This window comes from Oncorhynchus gorbuscha, linkage group LG04 (genome assembly GCF_021184085.1).
Source record: "Oncorhynchus gorbuscha isolate QuinsamMale2020 ecotype Even-year linkage group LG04, OgorEven_v1.0, whole genome shotgun sequence".
Lineage (NCBI taxonomy): Eukaryota > Metazoa > Chordata > Actinopteri > Salmoniformes > Salmonidae > Oncorhynchus > Oncorhynchus gorbuscha.
The window spans coordinates 28,653,282-28,673,281 of record NC_060176.1 but is presented as its reverse complement, the minus strand read 5'-3'; the positions used below and the strand labels follow the sequence as shown (position 1 = coordinate 28,673,281).

Genomic DNA, 20,000 nt, shown 5'->3' with positions numbered 1-20,000 from the left:
GCCACTCCACAATTTTCTTTTTAACAAACTATGGTTTTGGCACGTCGGTTAGGACATCTACTTTGTGCATGACACAAGTGATGTTTCCAACAATTATTTACAGACATATTATTTCACTGTATCACAATTCCAGTGGGTCAGAAGTTTACATACACTAAGTTGACTGTGCAGCCGTCATACCGCTCAGGAAGGAGACGAGTTCTGTCTCCTAGCGATGAACGTACTTTGGTGCGAAAAGTGCAAATCAATCCCAGAACAACAGCAAAGGACCTTGTGAAGATGCTGGAGGAAACAGGTACAAAAGTATCTATATCCACAGTAAAACGAGTCCTATATCAACATAACCTGAGAGGCCGCTCAGCAAGGAAGAAGACACTGTTCCAAAACCGCCATAAAAAAGCTAGACAGCGGTTTGCAACTGCACATGGGAACAAATATCTTATTTTTGGGAGAAATGTCCTCTGGTCTGATGAAACAAAAATAGAACTGTTTGGCCATAATGACCATCGTTATGTTAGGAGGAAAAAGGGGGAGGCTTGCAAGCCGAAGAACACCATCCCAACCGTGAAGCACGGGGTGGCAGCATCATGTTGTAGGGATGCTTTGCTGCAGGAGGAACTGGTGCACTTCACAAAATAGATGGCATCATGATGATAGAAAATGATGTGGATATATTGAAGCAACATCTCAAGACATCAGTCAGGAAGTTAAAGCTTGGTCGCAAATGGGTCTTCCAAATGGACAATGACCTCGAGCATACTTCCAAAGTTGTGGCAAAATGGCTTAAGGACAACAAAGTCAAGGTATTGGAGTGGCCATCACAAAGCCCTGACCTCAATCCTATAGAACATTTGTGGGCAGAACTGAAAAGGCGTGTGCGAGCAAGGAGGCCTACAAACCTGACTCAGTTACGGAATGGTCCAAACTTCACCCAATTTATTGTGGGAAGCATGTGGAAGCCTAGCCGAAACGTTTGACCCAAGTTAAACAATTTAAAGGCAATGCTACCAAATACTAATTGAGTGTATGTAAACTTCTGACCCACTGGGAATGTGATGAAATAAATAAAAGCTGAAATAAGAAATTCTCTCGACTATTGTTCTGACATTTCACATTCTTAAAATAAAGCGGTGATCCTAATCTAAGACGGGGAATTTTTACTAGGATTAAATGTCAGGAATTGTGAAAAATGTATTTGTGAGTTTAAATGTATTTGGCTAAGGTGCATGTCAACTTCCGACTTCAACTGTAAGTCTCTCCCTCTCCAACCTATACACTAAACACACTAGACATGTCACAGACGTGTCACAGACGTGTCCGAGACATGTCACAGCCACAGATAATCTAACCCCGCAGGTAGATTGAACACTGGACAGAAGCAGTACTCAAATTACACTGCAACTGAATAACTTGCAATCCCACATTTTTTTAGAAACAGGCCCAGTTATATGGCCACCTTGGGAAGCGACAATAATTAGATAATTAAATCAACAACAATGAGAAATTACACTGTCTAAAAAAATGACCATTATTATTACAAAATAATACAGAATACCAACCGTCGTCATAGCAAAACACAACTTTCAAAACCAAGATACAATTCTAACATGTCCGTAGAGTTTCCTCTTACCTAGAAAGGTCTCTGGAACCTGTCTTGGTGGCATGGACACAGCAAATACAGTATCACACTAACCACTGTTCTATTGTACTGGGCCTCTCTCTCAGACACACACACCTCTCTCTAAGGCTGTCATCACATGCTGGGTCTCAGCCAGCCAGCAGCACAGTAGGGCCGGCCCTGCAACTGCCCCATGAACAAACACTTTTTTTTACACCACAGAGAATCTATTGTGTGTGTGTGTGTGTGTGTGTGTGTGTGTGTGTGTGTGTGTGTGTGTGTGTGTGTGTGTGTGTGTGTGTGTGTGTGTGTGTGTGTGTGTGTGTGTGTGTGTGTGTGTGTGTGTGTGTGTGTGTGTGTGTGTGTGTGTACGCCCCCTCAACGGAAGAAGCTTTGTTTATGTCTTAAGGAATCCTGGCTTGTGGCATGACTGAGTCGGCGCCTGTCTGTTTCTCCTCCCGCCGTTCACACTCTCAAGACAGTTTCACTGAGACCACCTCACCTGTGAACCAAGGTGACACTAACCCCGTACATACCTCTCTCGCTTCACGGTACCCTTATATTGTGGGTTTCAGAGAGGCAGCAACCCTGTAGTCGGTCAACACAACGCAATAACACAACTTGAACATACAGTCGTGGCCAAAACGTTTTGAGAACGACACAAATATCAATTTCCCACAAAGTTTGCGGCTTGCTTCAGTGTCTTTAGACATTCTTGTCAGATGTTACTGTTGAATACTGAAGTATAATTACAAGCATTTCATAAGTGTCAAAGGCTTTTATTGACAATTACATGATGTTGATGCAAAGAGTCAATATTTGCATTGTTGACCCTTCTTTTTCAAGACCTCTGCAATCCGCCCTGACATGCTGTCAATTAACTTCTAGGCCACATCCTGACTGATGGCAGCCCATTCTTGCATAATGAATGCTTGGAGTTTGTCAGAGTTTGTGGGTTTTTGTTTGTTCACCCGGTTCTCAATGGGATTAAGGTTTGGGGAGTTTCCTGGCCATGGACCCAAAATATCAATGTTTTGTTCCCCGAGCCACTTAGTTGTCACTTTTTCCTTATGGCAAGGTGCTCCATCATGCTGGAAAAGGCATTGTTTGTCACCAAACTGTTCATGGATGGTTGGGAGAAGTTGCTCTCGGAGGATGTGTTGGTACCATTCTTTATTCATGGCTGTGTTCTTAGGGAAAATTGTGAGTGAGCCCACTCCCTTGGCTGAGAAGCAACCCCACACATGAATGGTCTGAGGAGGCTTTACTGTTGGAATGACACAAGACTGATGGTAGCGCGCACATTGTCTTCTCCAGACAAGCTTTTTTCCAGATGCCCCAAACAATAGGAAAGGGGATTCAGAGAAAATTACTTTACCCCAGTCCTCAGCAGTCCAATCCCTGTACCTTTTGCAGAATATCAGTCTGTCCCTGATGTTTTTCCTGGAGAGAAGTGACTTCTTTGCTGCCCTTCCTGACACCAGTCCATCCTCCAAAAGTCTTCACCTCCCTGTGTGCAGATGCACTCACACCTGCCTGCTGCCATTCCTGAGCAAGCTCTGTACTGGTGGTGCCCCGATCCCGCAGCTGAATCAACTTTAGGAGACGGTCCTGGCACTTGCTGGACTTTTTGGGCGCCCTGAAGCCAGCTTCACAAAAATGTAACCACTCTCCTTGAAGTTCTTGATGATCCGATAAATGGTTTGTGAAAATGTAAATTTGTGTCATTCTCAGAACTTTTGGCCATGACTGTACTGTACCTCCTGATGTAATTCAACTAGACAGTTTCATAGTGTTACACAACTACCTTCTTTGAAAGCTGGTAGCACTGGCACCCAAGTGGCAAGTAACACACACACACACAAAAAAACAAACCAATAGCACCAATACTACAGCACTTTACAGTGAAACAATCAAACTGAACGCAGTCTAGATACAACAGAGGACACAGAGCGACAAGAAACTAGGTAAATCACAATTCTCTACCACAGAGGAGAACACGGGATGTGCACCAAACATGCTCCACGATACCTTGTGGTCAAACGGGTGACACTCCTCCATACGGGGTTGCCTAGCAACACTACGCAGCGCGGTACCTGTGATTGCTCTGCACTCGCTTCTGATTACATGGAGTTCGGGCCAGCTGATACAATTAGGTATCACACTCACACACAGACACGTGTGCACACACATGTACGCAGGCACACACACACACACACACACACACACGCACGCACGCACACGCACACACACACACACACACACACACACACACACACACACACACACACACACACACACACATGTTGTCAGAAGGAAGGAATCCCCCTAGCTGTCACACACCTGACTACACACTAACTTCAGACAGTATCCTGCTTCCCCTATTCATCTCTGGGGATTCCACATTATCAATCAATACAATCTAGATGATCATATACTACGTGAATATAGTATATAGTATATAGTTACATAACCTATGAACGACCATGGCCTTAGTACTGAACCGTTGGGGACATGGAAGGAGCGTCAGTCGTGATAACCTGACGCTGTAAACAACATAATTTCACTTAAGTCAAACGCTGGCTGGTCAGGCTTACAGCCGCCATGGCCGTGAGTGACACCTGGAGGTGAGACACGGGTTGCAGTTGAGAACGGACAATGCCTTGATGCAAAGGAGGAAACGCCATTTGACATTCTCCGAGGGCTTATGAAGCCTCGTAAGGCCTCGTTTTCATCATCCCCCCAGTCAGAGAGGCCTACTTGGGAAGAAGGGTCTGAATTGGTTTCGACCTGTATGGAGCTAGTAGTAACGTTTGTTCCCAGCAGAGGAGAGAAGCAGATCTCTCGGGAACTCGAGCCAAACTGAGGGCGAAACAGGAAGTTGGAAATAAAACATTGTGACCCAGAAACACGACACACACAGCAATTAAACAATACACACCAATACATATACCCAAACAACAGAACAGTGTGTGTGTGTGTGAAACACAACTGTATCCCTCCAAAGCAAGAAGTAGGCCTCTGACAGAGCTAAAGCACTTCAGGGGATATGTGAGTGGGGTTGCAGTAGGGGGAGCGTCCTGTGTGGTTTTAGCACCTCTGTGTCACCACTACCCCAATGACAGCATGTCACTGCGAAAGCAACGGTTATGTCCTGGGTGGCAAGGGTATGAGCCTGGGAGGGACTAGCGGTACAAGGGGTGCACGTGTGTGTGTGTGTGTGTGTGTGTGTGTGTGTGTGTGTGTGTGTGTGTGTGTGTGTGTGTGTGTGTGTGTGTGTGTGTGTGTGTGTGTGTGTGTGTGTGTGTGTGTGTGTGTGTGTGTGTGTGTGTGTGTGTGTGTGTGTTGGTGGTGGTGGGGGGGCGCGGTCTGGCTAGCAGCCTAAATTAGCCTTCAACTGTTACACTGGCCCAATTTACAACCCTCCACATTCAGAGGAGGGATACCGGCTAGCTTCCCATTGCAGTAAAAAAAAACTGAAATCACAAGCAGCATGATTGAATACGAAATGTGCAAATGTAAGGTCAAATGTATAAGCACTGACAAAATGACCAACTCCAAGATGTGTTTATTGTTTGGAGCGTGACAAGTGCAGTGAAAATATGTTCCGATTTGTATCAGAACAACCAGTAAGTGAAACAACAGATAGCATACCGGAAACGCTGTGAGTACTATAAATGTAGGGTGGTCCCGACAAAATGAAATCTTAGCCGACCGAAAGTTATCAATCGATGGTCGTCAATCGATTGATCAACATTTTTAAAAGGTGTATATCGACACACTCTGTGTGTTTTAATAAAATCAATGATGTGCACTGAGCTTGTTTGACGCTTTAAGTTCACCGTTCGATGAAATAACACACACATGACACAAGGGGGAGCCAGATAACCAGAAGAAAAAAATCAACCTTAACCTGAACCAACCATTCTCCTCCTGCTCCTGTTGGCTTTCGCAGATTCTGCCATTGCTCTGCTTAAGTTGCCGGTAATAGGCTACACGACGAGTCGGCAACCTTTCTCATGTGGAATGTCAATTTACATGACCTTTGCAACCAATCTGCGTGCCAATTATGTTTTTTATATACACATGTTCGCGGGACAGTTTCATTTCCTTTATAATAACGTCTTCGTGTCTCAAAAATCATTGATTGTCATGTGATTCATCAAAATTATATCCAAATCTAACTGAAAATGGTACAAACCTAAAAAGGGACTTCTATTGCCATTACCGACTATGTCAAAAATAGCCCACGTAAAACCAACAAAGAAAAACATTGCAGCCTGCAGGTAGAAAATATCCTAATAAACACAAAAAAACGTATCCTATAAATCACATTGGATATGCACAGCCTGTCTGCAACGAACTTAAAACATTGTATCAATGCGGAAGCTTGCGGTGCAACGTCGTATAAAATATTCTGGGCCCTCGGGGTGGTGCTCGGGACAGACACAGCTGTTGGCTATTTGCGCAAGGGATAAGAAGCATTGCTTGACATGGGCAGGAGCTCACCGGAGCTGAGTACCGGCACCTCAACTTTTCTTCTACTTGAGCTGTTCCACTTAGAGAATATTAGCTCAAAAATAATGTGGAGCTCCTGCACCTAAATATAAACAGTACCAGCACCCAAAATGACGACCGGAACCTGCTTCAGTCCACGTCAAGCACTGATTAGAAGTAATCAGGTAGGCCTATTTCATGACGTTTCCACTGGGCGTGACATTTTTCCCTTTCACGGTGACTGGTTATCGGGAGGGAGAGAGCTGGAAAGATTTTTCAAATACATTGAGGAACATTCTCAGCGGATTACTGTGAGATGCTCCACAGCTCATTAGTGGTGGTGCTTTAAGCCAATCAGAAATACTATCAGATCCCAAAATGGGCACATTTATACAGTGTTTTCACGCCTTGACTTTTTCCTAATTTTGTTACGTTACAGCCTTATTCTAAAAAAAAGAAATCCTCATCAATCTACACACAATACCCCATAATGACAAAGCAAAAACAGTTTTTTTGAATTTTTTGCTGAAATATCACATTTACATAAGTATTCGGACCCTTTACTCAGTACTTTGTTGAAGCACCTTTGGCAGCAATTATAGCCTCATGCATTTGGGAGTTTCTCCCATTCTTCTCTGCAGATCATCTCAAGCTCTGTAATGTTTTCAGGTCTCTCCAAAGATGTTCGATCGGGTTCAAGCTCAGGCTCTGGCTGGGCCACTCAAGGACATTCAGAGACTTGTCCCGAAGCCACTCCTGCTGTGTGCTTATGGTCATTGTCTTGTTGGAAGGTGAACCTTCACCAAAGTCTGAGGTCCTGCGTGCTCTGGAGCAGGTTTTCATCAAGGATCTCTCTGTACTTTGCTCCGTTCATCTTTGCCACGATCCTGACTCATCTCTCAGTCCCTGCTGCTGAAAAACATCCCCACAGCATGATGCTGCTACCACCATGCTTCACCGTAAGGATGGCACCAGGTTTCCTCCAGACGTGATGCTTGGCATTCAGGCCAAAGAGTTCAATCTTGGTTTCATCAGACCAGAGAATGCTGTTTCTCATGGTCTGAGAATCTTTAGGTGCCTTTTGGCAAACTCCAAGCGGGCTGTGGCTTTCGTCTGGCCACTCTACCATAAAGGCCTGATTGGTGGAGTGCTGCAGAGATTGTTGTCCTTCTGGAAGGTTCTCCCATCTCCAAAGAGGAACTCTCCAAAAAGAACCATCAGGTTCTTGTTCACCTCCCTGACCAAGGCCCTTCATCCCCCGATTGCTCAGTTTGGCCGGGCGGCCAGCTCTAGGAAGCATGTTGGTGGTTCCAAACATCTTCCATTTAAGAATGATGGAGGCCACTGTGTTCTTGGGGACCTTCAATGCTGCAAAAATGTTTTGGTACTCTTCCCCAGATCTGTGCCTCAACACAATCCTGTCTCGGAGCTCTGCGGACAATTCCTTCGACCTCATGGCTTGGTTTTTGCGCTGACATGCACTGTTAACTGTGGGACAGGTGTGTGCCTTTTCAAATCATGTACAGTCAATTTAATTTACCACAGGTGGACTCTAATCAACCCAATCTCCAATCTCAAGGATGATCAATGGAAACAGGATGCACCTGAGCTCAATTTCCAGTCTCATAGCAAAGGGTCTGAATACTTATGTAAATAAGGTATTTCTGTTTTTTATTTTTAATACATTTGCAAAAATTTCTAAAAACCTGTTTTCACTTTATCATTATAGGTTAATGTGTGTAGATTGATGGGGGAAAAGAAATACTTAATACATTTTAGAATAAGGCTGTAACGTAACAAATTGTGGGAAAAGGGGCCTCCCGGGTGGCGCAGTGGTCTAAGGCTGTGCCACCAAAGACTCTGGGTTCGAGCCCAGGCTCTGTCGCAGCCGGCCAAGACCGGGAGGTCCATGGGGCGACGCACAATTGGCCTAGCGTCGTCCGGGTTAGGGAGGGTTTGGCCGGTAGGGAAATCCTTGTCTCATCGCGCACTAGCGACTCCTGTGGCGGGCCGGGCGCAGTGCACGCTGACCAGGTCACTAGGGGCACGGTGTTTCCTCCGACACATTGGTGCGGTTGGCTTCCGGGTTGGATGCGTTGTATTAAGAAGCAGTGCGGCTTGGTTGGGTTGTGTTTCAGAGGACGCACAGCTTTCGACCTTCGTCTCTCTCCCGAGCCCGTAAAGGGAGTTGTCGCAATGAGACGAGATAGTAACTACTAACAATTGGATACCATGAAATTGGGGAGACAAAGGGGGTACATGGGCTCTGAATGCTTTCCGAAGACATATATATATTTGCTACAGCTCGACTAAATAAATCTTGGTCGACCAACAGCCTATCAACCAAACAATCGACCAGTCGACTAACGGTGGTCAGCCCTTCCAAAATGACACATTCTTTCAAAGGCCCACCCCTAATAAACGCGTATAGAAACAGCAGACACAGATACACTCTCTCTCTCACACTCATGTGTTGTAATGTCAAACTGCCACAACAAACCTCAATAGACACAGAAAGGAATATACAGTAGAACTACGCCTTTGCCTGGGAAAAGAGTATGCTTGCCAAAGCCCTATTCAAAAGGGAATCCTTATACAGTGGCCACAGCCATTACAACATCGCCCTGCTAACGATTTTATTGTCATCGCAACTTGAAATCTCCGTCTGGATTTTGTCCCCTTAGATAACATAAGTGGAGTTTTTATTTCTAGTAGTAATGTGATGAAGCCAGCTTGGTTCTCTTCCAGACACCAAACCTCAGTCTCTGGTGCTTCAAAGTGAGAGCCAATGGCCTGTCTATGGGCCAGACCTTTTTACAAAGACTGACCGCAAAGCCACACATTTAAAAATAACAGGAGTAATAGCCATAAACATTCAATTGGACCAATGTCTTCTGAGACAGAGCTAAATTCTAATTTCCTGCTTAAATAAGGCCCTGTATGTACGCACAGCTTATACACGCTCAAGTACACGCGCACGTATGAGTCAACACACAAACACAGACGCTCTACTGTGGTGGACCAAGACATCAAAAGCAACTTTTTACTTCACACACTCACCCATACAAACAAGCAAACAACCACCCCCCCCCCCCACACACACACACACACACACACACAAGGATTATAACGTTATACTGCCAAACACACAAACCAATAGAAGGAACCCTATGAAGGTCACTCACCATCTGAGAACGACTCTTAGGGCAGCCATTGATGTCTTCAATCTTCTCATTGGCTGAGAGAGAGAGAGAGAGAGAGAGAGAGAGAGAGAGAGAGAGAGAGAGAGAGAGAGAGAGAGAGAGAGAGAGAGAGAGAGAGAGAGAGAGAGAGAGAAGAAAATGTGTTCTTAGTGGTATCCCTGGTTCTTACTCCAGGATGTTCCTATCAGTGCCAGAGAGGGTGAGTGAGGCGAGCAGGCCTGTGACTGGGTAGAGAGGGTCACTGCCTCCTCTTTCTTCTGAGAGATGAAACCCAATCTAGTTATAGCAAATGTGCGTGGGGCCACTAGGGGCCACGCAGAGTTGGTTGGGAGAAGGGGTGTGTGTGGATCCCTCCCGTCCTTTAGAGGCCCAGCCCACAACAGCTGAGACAAGATTGTCCTCTTTCAACACTAGAGCCTGGTGGGGCCCACTGGGCATCTCCGCCACATGAACCTGACTACCACCTACTACAGGAAAATAATGGGTTATCCCAGTGGGTCCAAACTTTGTGTCAGGTGGATAAACACTCTCACAAACACACACGCGCTTGCACATAAACACACCCTGTGGAATGTACACAGAACCAAAACACAAACACACACGCGCTTGCACATAAACACACCCTGTGGAATGTACACAGAACCAAAACACAAACACACACGCGCTTGCACATAAACACACCCTGTGGAATGTACACAGAACCAAAACACAAACACACACGCGCTTGCACATAAACACACCCTGTGGAATGTACACAGAACCAAAACACAAACACACACGAGCTTGCACATAAACACACCCTGTGGAATGTACACAGAACCAAAACACAAACACACACGCGCTTGCACATAAACACACCCTGTGGAATGTACACAGAACCAAAACACAAACACAACTTGTAAAGTGATCCCATGGTTCATGAGCTGAAATAAAATATCCCAGACATTTTCCATGAGCACACAGAGATTAATTCTCTCAAATGTTGTGCAAATAAATGTGTTTAGCTTTGCCAAGATAATACGTCCGCCTGACAGGTGTAGAAGCTGATTAAACAGCTTGATCATTTCACAGGTGCCCCTTGTGCTGGGTACAATAAAAGGCTACTCTACATGTGCAGTTTTGTCAGGACAGCGGAGTCAATCACCACCTTCCGGAGACACCTGAAACCCCACCTATTTAAGGAATACCTAGGATAGGATAAAGTAATCCTTCTCACCCCCCCCCCCTTAAAAGATTTAGATGCACTATTGTAAAGTGGCTGTTCCACTGGATGTCATAAGGTGGATGCACCAATTTGAAAGTCGCTCTGGATAAGAGCGTCTGCTAAATGTCTTAAATGTAAATGTAAATGCAACACAATGTCACAGGAATGTCCACCAGAGCTGTTGCCAGAGAATTGAATGTTCCTTTCTCTACCTCTGCCACCTCATATGTCGTTTTAGATCATTTGGCAGTACGTCCAACCGGCCTCACAAGTGAAGACCACGTGTATGGCATTGTGTGGGTGAGCGGTTTGTTGATGTCGACCATTGTGGCGGTGGGGTTATGGTATGGGCAGGCATAAGCTAAGGACAAGGACAACAATTGCATTTTATCGATGGCAATTTAATTGCACAGAGATACCTTGACAAGATCCCGAGGCCCATAGTGAGGCCCATTTTTCTTTTAAGGTATCTGCGACCAACAGATGCATATCTGTATTCCCAGTCATGTGAAATCCATAGATTAGGGCCTAATTAATTTATTTTAATTGACTGATTTCCTCATATGAACTGTAACTCAGTCAAATCGTAGACATTTTTGCACGTTGCGTTTTACATTTTCCGTATATATATTATGACTACTCTAAACCCCACCAGTATCTGTCATTCGGTCCCCCCTGTTGTCTCCTACCAAAATAATGTGCTTACTGATCCCAGCGGGGTCTCTGACTCTGTGTCACTGTCCCCCTGCTTCACACCCACATAGCTGCATGGTCAGATTTCAGTAGCAATGGTCTTGTGTGATATCCCCCCCCCATCTACATAGAGAGGGGGGAAGGAAACTATGAATGAACTGGTGAATGGGACACTCATATTGGGGATTGGTAGAGGGATAGAGCTCAGTTACATGACACCAGGATAGCAGTAGTCAGCTGTGTGTGTGTGTGGGGGGGGGCAGTGTCAAAAACAGCACAGCGACATAGCCAGACAGACTTAGTCAATGAGTCAGCTGTAGACGACCTTTGCAATGAACACCGCCTCTGCTCTACCTCGCCAACTTGTGCATGTCAGTGTGTGTGCGCTTGCTTGCGTGCATGTTTACAATAGCACGTGCCACTGTTTCTAACCCTACACTGTCCCCTAGGGATACATAGACTGCTGATTGTGAGAAATCGTGCTCTCTCTGGGGGGGGGGGTCCTACTATATCAGGGGGACGGAAGACAACCCAGTTTGTGTCAGAACAGGTCATCGAAGACGCATGCTTACGGCCAACGTGCATCCTCGATGATGCTCACTGTCCAGTGACTACAGAGATTCAATCTGAGCATCGAAAGACAAAGAGGAAGAGAACAGAGGACTCAGTGTCTCCACAAAAACCCACCCATCCTGCCGTTGACGCGACAAAAATCCCCAAATGATCCATCTTCCGCTCTAAAGACCCGCAAGCCTACTCTGACTTTCAGAGAAGTAGTGAGAGAATGTGCGGGATTTCATTTTTCATAATGATGAGGTTTTCCTTGTTCTCTACTCCAGATGCTAGTCTGAATTCTACGAAGAAGACGCTGGTCTACACAAATGTTGCATGACGTGGGACTATGATGTGTTCTGTACTAAATGATTCTGATTCCTAATTCTATGTGTGCTCTACATTAGTATTGCATGATGTCCTGTACATGTTCTCCGATTTGAGGCAGTGTTTTGTATACAAAGAAAATACAATACAGTTCTATAGAACTCTGGGAAGCAGAGGAGTGACGTCATTGGTCAGCTGACGTGACAGTGCTGTAACCTCAGGGCACTGTCTCCCCCCTCTGTCCTCTTTAAAAGATGACAGGCAAACTTGTGAAGTGGGGAAATTACAGGACCAAGGGGAGGGGGCGCATAATGACATTACCTTACAAAACTTCCCTCAGTCAAACTTCTCTCTGACTGCGCCGCTGTCAAATATTTCAACGTTAAACTGAGCGATTTTCCTAACTCAATTGTGGAGAATAATAACTCCTTGATAAGACGTTCATGATATTTTTTTGTTGAAATGAATACTTTTATGAGGACAGTTCATCAGCAGTAGCATACACCATTATAGCGGTTACTGTACAATTATACATTAGTATACATAGGGATACAACTTCAAAGATGTATAAACACGGTGTCTGCATGAGAAGTCTAGTCCATCAACTGAACTCATTAGCAGAAACAGTAATAACATGGCATCAAGCGATAGAGACGGTAAATAAAAGTGTAGTAGCCCTTACCGACAACCTGTATGATCTCCGCAAGCAGCACTCCGTCTGCGACGTCTGTTTGCAGGTCCTTGATAAGTCGCTTGTGTCCTGACTTGGCTAGGTAGTGGTTGGCCCAGTCCGTATAGATCTGTTCAGGACGCAAAACATCAGCGTCCGTTTATTAGACGCCCAGGGAACCGCTAATATCAAAAGCGAAACACAACTCTTGCGCCTCCGCTTTTTAGAAGTCGGTGCGAGTGTTTAAAATCCCATAACACTTAAATAACTAAATAAAAAGACACATTACTCAAATTAAACACGTTTACGACTCAAATTTTTAAAAAAATAACAGCATGGTTGAATAGGACCCGTGCACCCCCTCTTCTTTCGTTGGGGGCGCAGAGCTGGCATATATCCGCGTGGTATTGAAATTGGGCCCATTGTGCTCGGATAGCGCAGCAGCGACAGCAGACGGTCTCAATGAGGCGCTGACATCGCGAACTCGGGGACAGAAAAGGCCCTTGAAAGTGTGCGAGGGAGGGGTAGAGGGGGGGGGGGGTTGAATTAAGCGTCTGAATAATATGAATAGTTTCGTTTGTAATTGGTTGTTGCAGACAACTCTATCTCCTGCTCTCTCTCTCTCTCCCCAAGGCTGCTTGCCTCTCCCGGGTTGAAGGCCGGTGAGGGATGCATTTGGGTAAAAAGAAGACCCAAGCAAGAGCAGAGGGAGAGAAATACGCAAATGGACGGAGAGAGAGATACCATCTCAAATTGAGATGGAAAATGTTGGTACCAAACAAAAGCACTGAAGTAAGGACATGGTCATGCCTAATTAGAAATAACAGCAATTTGGTAGGGAAGGGAATGCTGAAATAGATTCAGAAAATGTTTCTGAATAGTGTGTTCCATGTGGAAAGTTGTAGAAACAAGTTCAAAATCTCAAGGCAAATTGTAAATACAATTCTGGAGACACCGAATTAAGTCTGACATTTTTTTTGTCTGAGGCATCCCGATGAATCTGAGCAATGTTTTTCTGCTGCCATCACCTCAGTATTTCAAACAGCTGAATTAAGCATCACACACGCGCACATGCACACGCACACACAATGTGACCCCGGTTCTCTGTGTTTTTAAAGGTAAATAGACCTGGGGCCTATTCAGTGTTACTCATCATATGAATCACTGCTCTGAACGCTTCATTTCCAACATACACACGAAGAGCAAGGTTCAAGGACTGTTTTATGTCGGCTCCACATGCTCCTTCTCCCTCCCTCTCTCTCTCTCTCTCTCTCTCGTTCTCTCTCTCACACACACACACACACACACACACACACACACACACACACACACACACACACACACACACACACACACACACACACACACACACACACACACACACACACACACACACACACACACACACACACACACACACACACACACACACACACACACACACACACACACACACACACACACACGCACAGCTATAACATGGCTCAGACAGCACTAACCAAGCCTTTAAGCAAAAGATAACACTCTCTCAAAACGCCGGGGGGGGGGGTTGCAGTAAGAAAAGGAATGTGGGTGTGCTTTGAAGCAGTTTTCTGCAGCAGGTGAAATGAGGGGTTCGGGTGTAATTAAAAAGCAGGTAAAATGAGAAGCTGTCAATCATTGGAGCAGAACAGGAACCAGTCGGAGACCCCCTGAGGGTGGGAGGGGGCAGGTTTAAAGGGAGGAGGGGCAGTATGGTGGATTCAACCTATCCAGAGCCATGCTCAGGAGCTCATCTAGGCTCGTCATTGCTATTGGAGAAGAAACATAGGCCTAGTTGAACGACCCCCCCCCCCCATCGGTATGGTAAAATCCAATGTTAGACCAACAGCCCTTGACTTGAAAGTAAAGCTGGTAATATGTGTTCATTCTCTATGGGGATGAAATGCTGTAACATACTGTATCTGGGGAATATCAACCCGGTCAGCACAAGGCGTGGAAAATATGTTTGGAAAAAAAAAAAAAAAAATGTATTTTCATTATTGACACCAAAGGTGAAAGGATACAGCGGCTGACTGGATGTCATGTGGCTAATTGAACAGGAACAACAACAACCCATAGGACCTCTGACTTCAGATCAAAACATTCCCCGAGGGTACATGAAGCCGTACGGGGCGCTGAGAATAGGGAACACAGAGGGAGGGAAAATGAAGAGGGAGAGAATTGTACTTTCAAAACTCTACCGTGTAAGTTCCGGAGAAATCCTGCTCACTAAAACCAGAGCACCACACATTAAAAGGCCTGCGCTGTCCAACCCACTTACACTAATAACCTGTCAACTATTAGGGTTAATACCCCGTTAGCAAAGAAGCCCAAAACGGCACTTGACACACCAGAAGATGCCTTTGATCCGTGTCTGACGACGCTGTCAGCCACTCTGGGACTTCTCCACATCACATCCTTAACTTCGCCAACTATGGGCACCAACCGCACTGACAGCATCCCAACCCCCTAAACGAATGTGTGTTCTTCGTAATAGTAGAATAACCCATTTTAGTGTTGAGTTTGTAAATAAGGTCAGTGGGGAAGACATGGACCGACAATGGCAAATAGGGGGAAAAGAGATGAGGTGATTTCCTATTTCATCAGTGGTGTGTTTGTTACACGCTAATCATTGATTCTTTCAAGGGGAGAAATCCCACATCAGCATCAGTCCCGAAAATTCCCAGTAATCCCACCCTCTCATCCCCGGATTGGGGTTCTTTTTTGGGGGAGCTGTACATTGGTAAGAGGGACATTTCCCTCCTCAAGGGAATGCAACATGACACTGAGTGGCTGGGAACTGATTCATACACAGTCTCTGACCACTCACTGCACCCTTTACAAGACCCCTGTGTGTGTGTGTGTGTGTGTGTTTGTTTTCTGTGTGTGTGTCTGCCGGTGTGTCCTCGAAAGGGTTAAAGCCGTGTGAATGAGCAACAGTGTGACGTCTCGTTTAAAATGGGTCACACAATGTTCTACACACACACACACACACACACACACACACACACACACACACACACACACACACACACACACACACACACACACACACACACACACACACACACACACACACACACACACACACACACACACACACACACACACACACACACACACACGCGCGCGCCCTTAGGCCGCACACAACTGTCTCTCTCCCACTGCATGCCTTAGCCATTTCGCACAAACATGCCTCACAACCAGTCTCCACACACCACCCAGGCCTGGCGACTCATCAATCCAGCATATGATGCCCCGCAGAGGGCATGACGCACACAAGCCTTCCCCTACAGCGCTGGGTCATGGGCTGGGGAGGTAGAGAGAGAGGGAGAGGACAGGCAGCTCATCACACTGACATGCCCTTTACTTGTGTTGGTAGGGACTTTCAGGAAGGTGAAGAAATGGTGATTGGAGTGGATGCTTTGATGTCAAAGGCATACTCTCAGAGATGTCACAGCTACTCATTGCATACTGATTGAAGTGGGGAATGCTAAACAGGTGTGTGCGCGTGTGTGTGTGTGTGTGTGTACATGCATGCACGTGTAAAGAGAAGGGGTTGAAAATAAAAACAGGAGCCACACTTTTTCATTAACTTATCCTTTCATCTTTCACTTTGTTTGCCATGCATCCTTTGACTTGCATGCTACACACACACACACACACACACACACACACACACACACACACACACACACACACACACACACACACACACACACACACACACACACACACACACACACACACACACACACACACACACACGCGCGTGCGCACACACACACACACACACACACACACACACACACACACACACACACACACACACACACACACACACACACACACACACACACACACACACACACACACACACACACACACACACACACACACACACCGCAGGGATCTCATCCAAAGAGCAGCCCTGGCCACAAACACACAGTACAACCAAAGAGCAATAACAGCACTTTGAGTCTATTCAGGATCATGGTTCCCACACTAAAAAAAACATGTGCTTTCCAACCCACATACACTAATAACCTGTCAACCATTAGGGTTCTCCAAGCAGTCACAAGGAAGCCTAAAACAGCACAACACTTAACACACCATTATGTCCTAATCTGGTGGAGTGAAAGAGAACCAGGTTAAGAAAACCCCCCAGGACTCACGAGATACCACAAACAGTGAGCGTGCCTGGAAGTCAAACTCTGTTCAATTTTCTAATGGCATCGCAATGGACGCAGAAAATACCAAACCCACACTCTGCTGTGATTACACTTTGGAGGAGGTGAAATGGTAAGCTGCATTTCAATCATTTACTTTCGCGCTCCTAAAGTGGGGTCTCCATTCTCAGGCGCATAACAGAACAACTGTACAGACGACTTGACAAAATTCTGTGACTTGTGTGATTTCTGCAAGCACAGCGCCCCCGAGTTCGCTCAATTGAGCCTGTGACATCCTTGAGTCTCCGTGGTGTGTAGGCATTCATGCACACTTTTTCCTCTCAACCTCGTCCCAAATTGACTGCATTACTGCTTGTCTTCGTGAGAGGTATGGACATGTTGAAATCACCAAGCTTTCTGTTTAAGCGACTAGCGCACATCTCAGACACTCATACATAGCCCGCAAGACATGCCGTCAGAGGTCTCGTCACAGTGTCTTTAAGTCCAGAAAAAAACTACGGGAAACGCAGTAATAAACTCAGCAAATAAAAAGAAACTCAGTCCTCTCACTGTCATTCAGTTACTGGCCCAAAGCTCTAACCACTAGGCTACCTTAGGCTCATGCCTCCTTGCAGCATGCCTAAGGCACGTTCACGCAGATGAGCAGGGACCCTGGGCATCTTTCTTTTGGTGATTTTCAGTCAGTAGACAGGCCTCTTTAGTGTCCTAGGTTTTCATAACTGTGACCTTAATTGCCTACCGTCTGTAAGCTGTTAGTGTCTTGATGACCGTTCCACAGGTGATGTTCATTAATTGTTTATGGTTCATTGAACAAGCATGGGAAACAGTGTTTAAACCCTTTACAATGAAGATCTGTGAAGCTAGTTGGATTTTTACAAATTATCTTTGAAATACAGGGTCCTGAAAAAGGGACGCTCATTTGTGTGCTGAGTTTACATAGAGCCATGACTACATGGAACTCTATTCCGCATCATGTAACTAAGTCAAGCAGTAAAATCAGATTTAAGAAACGGATAAAACTACACTTAATGGAACATCGCGGACTGTGAAGAGACACACACACACATCATTCGCAAACATATGCTAACACACGCACATACATACACCCCTTTTTCTCCCCATTTGGTAGTTACAGTCTTGTCCCATCGCTGCAACTCCTGTACAGACTCAGGAGAAGCAAAGGTCGAGAGCCATGCATCCTCCGAAACACAACCCTGACAAGGCGCACTGCTTCTTGACACACTGCTCACTTAACCCGGAACCCAGACGTACCAATGTGTCGGAGGAAACACCGTACAGCTGGATGACCGAAGTCAGCGTGCTTGCGCCCCGGCCCGCCACAAGGAGTCGCTAGAGAGCAAGGACATCCCGGCCGGCCAAACCCTCCCCGAACTCGGGCGACGCTGGGCCAATTGTGTGCCGCCTCATGGGTCTCCCGGTCGGGGCCGGCTGCGACACAGCCTGGGATCAAACCCGGGTCTGTCGTGATGCCTCAAGCACTGCCTTAGACCGCTGCGCCACTCAGGAGGCCCCACACGTACATTTTAATATTGTTATTCTGCTGTATTATTGCATTACTGTACACACAGCATTCTACCTGCCTGCCCCCATAAATACACACAACGTCCTCTATAAGGGCTCAGAGAGACCTGGCTCAACCCCAGACCAGCTATTTTGGGTTGACCCCTCTTCTTCACTTTCTATACCTCCATTCCGCTCTCTTTTCCTTTCCCTCTCTTTATCGTTCCTCTCTCGCACACTAGGATGTTACCATCAGTGCCTGGTCTCTCTCTTCTCTTTCCCCTTGTTCCTCTCATCTTCCCTGTTCCATTCATCCCTTCTCCCTCCCTCCTTTTCCCACTTTTCCCACTTCTAATGCATGATCTATTTTTCATGTTTTTCTCTTTTCTACATTCACCGTCTCTCTTTCTCCCTGATCGTAACCACCTCTCAGCAAGCCCCTTCCGAGGCCCTTACCGTTTTAAAGTGTCCACAGGAGAAGTGGCTGGGTGCGTGTCCCCCACACACCGCCATCCAGGCCCCTCAGGTGGGGGTAGAGGCTGTTTGTCCAGAAAACTCCCCCAAAAAGACAGGACTATCGATGAGCGCACGTTAAAACGGCGCTCTGTCACGGAGACGAGGTGGTAAAGGTAGCCAGGATGTCCGTCTGACGACTCTCTTCTTTCCCTCTCATGCCTCTCTCTCTCTCTCTCTCTCTCTACTACCCACTCTGTTTACAAACTTCCCATTTTATACCTCTCTCCACTCTGTTGCGCACCGTCTCTGCTCTCCTCCCGACATGCTCTAAGTCACTGTCTCAAACTCCCTCTCCTTTTCAACTATCTCTCTCTCTCTCTCTCTCTTTCTCCTTCTGAATCCCTCACTCAATCACTGAGTCAACTCTTCTCTCCAATGCCCCCTTCTATCTCTAACCCCCGCCCTCCCCTCTTCCCAACGCCCTGACTCATAACCCTCCCATCCCAGCTCAATAGTCCCCTTCCCCAAGATGAATGGCCGTGTCAGAGGTAACAGAGTAACAGGCAAATGCCTCGTAACAGCCCATTTGCTGTCCTCTTACACCCTCCACACCTGGCACTGTCCATAAATAACACACACACACACACACTTGTTCAGGTGAGGTCTGGAGAACATTGGAGAACCCGGAGATAGCGGGACAAAAGGGCAAAGTCATGACCCCATGACCCCATATTTCCCATCTTTCAGCTCCAAGCCATATGATGTCTTTGTTTCTTTACAGAGAGAAAGTTCGCTGTCCTTTAAACTATCACTTGTTGAATTTGGCAGTGAATCTGAAAAGCATGAGTGTGGGTGTTACGAGTGTTTCTACATTGTAAAGGGTCATATCAACGGTATAGTGTACTGTACACACACCCACACACACACACACACCTCCACTTCCCAGTCATAGCATAACATGCTACCTCACCCCTCACCCCTCACCTTTAAACCAATTCTGTCCTCTCAGCATCCATACGACTGGGGCTGGCGATAACACGTGGCAACA

General features: G+C 46.1%; 1 protein-coding gene across 13 annotated transcripts in view; it reads right to left on the bottom strand.

Annotated features, from left to right (window-relative positions):
* LOC124033942 (neuron navigator 2-like) overlaps positions 1-20,000 on the bottom strand; it is a 145,841-nt gene that overhangs the window by 100,730 nt on the left and 25,111 nt on the right. For all 13 annotated transcript variants that reach the window (XM_046346445.1, XM_046346448.1, XM_046346447.1 and 10 more), the window contains exons 2-3: positions 12,777-12,894; positions 9,301-9,353 (exon numbers count right to left, since the gene is read on the bottom strand). In XM_046346445.1, coding sequence (XP_046202401.1) covers positions 9,301-9,353; positions 12,777-12,894 — 171 coding nt within the window. The remainder of the gene's footprint in view (positions 1-9,300; positions 9,354-12,776; positions 12,895-20,000) is intronic.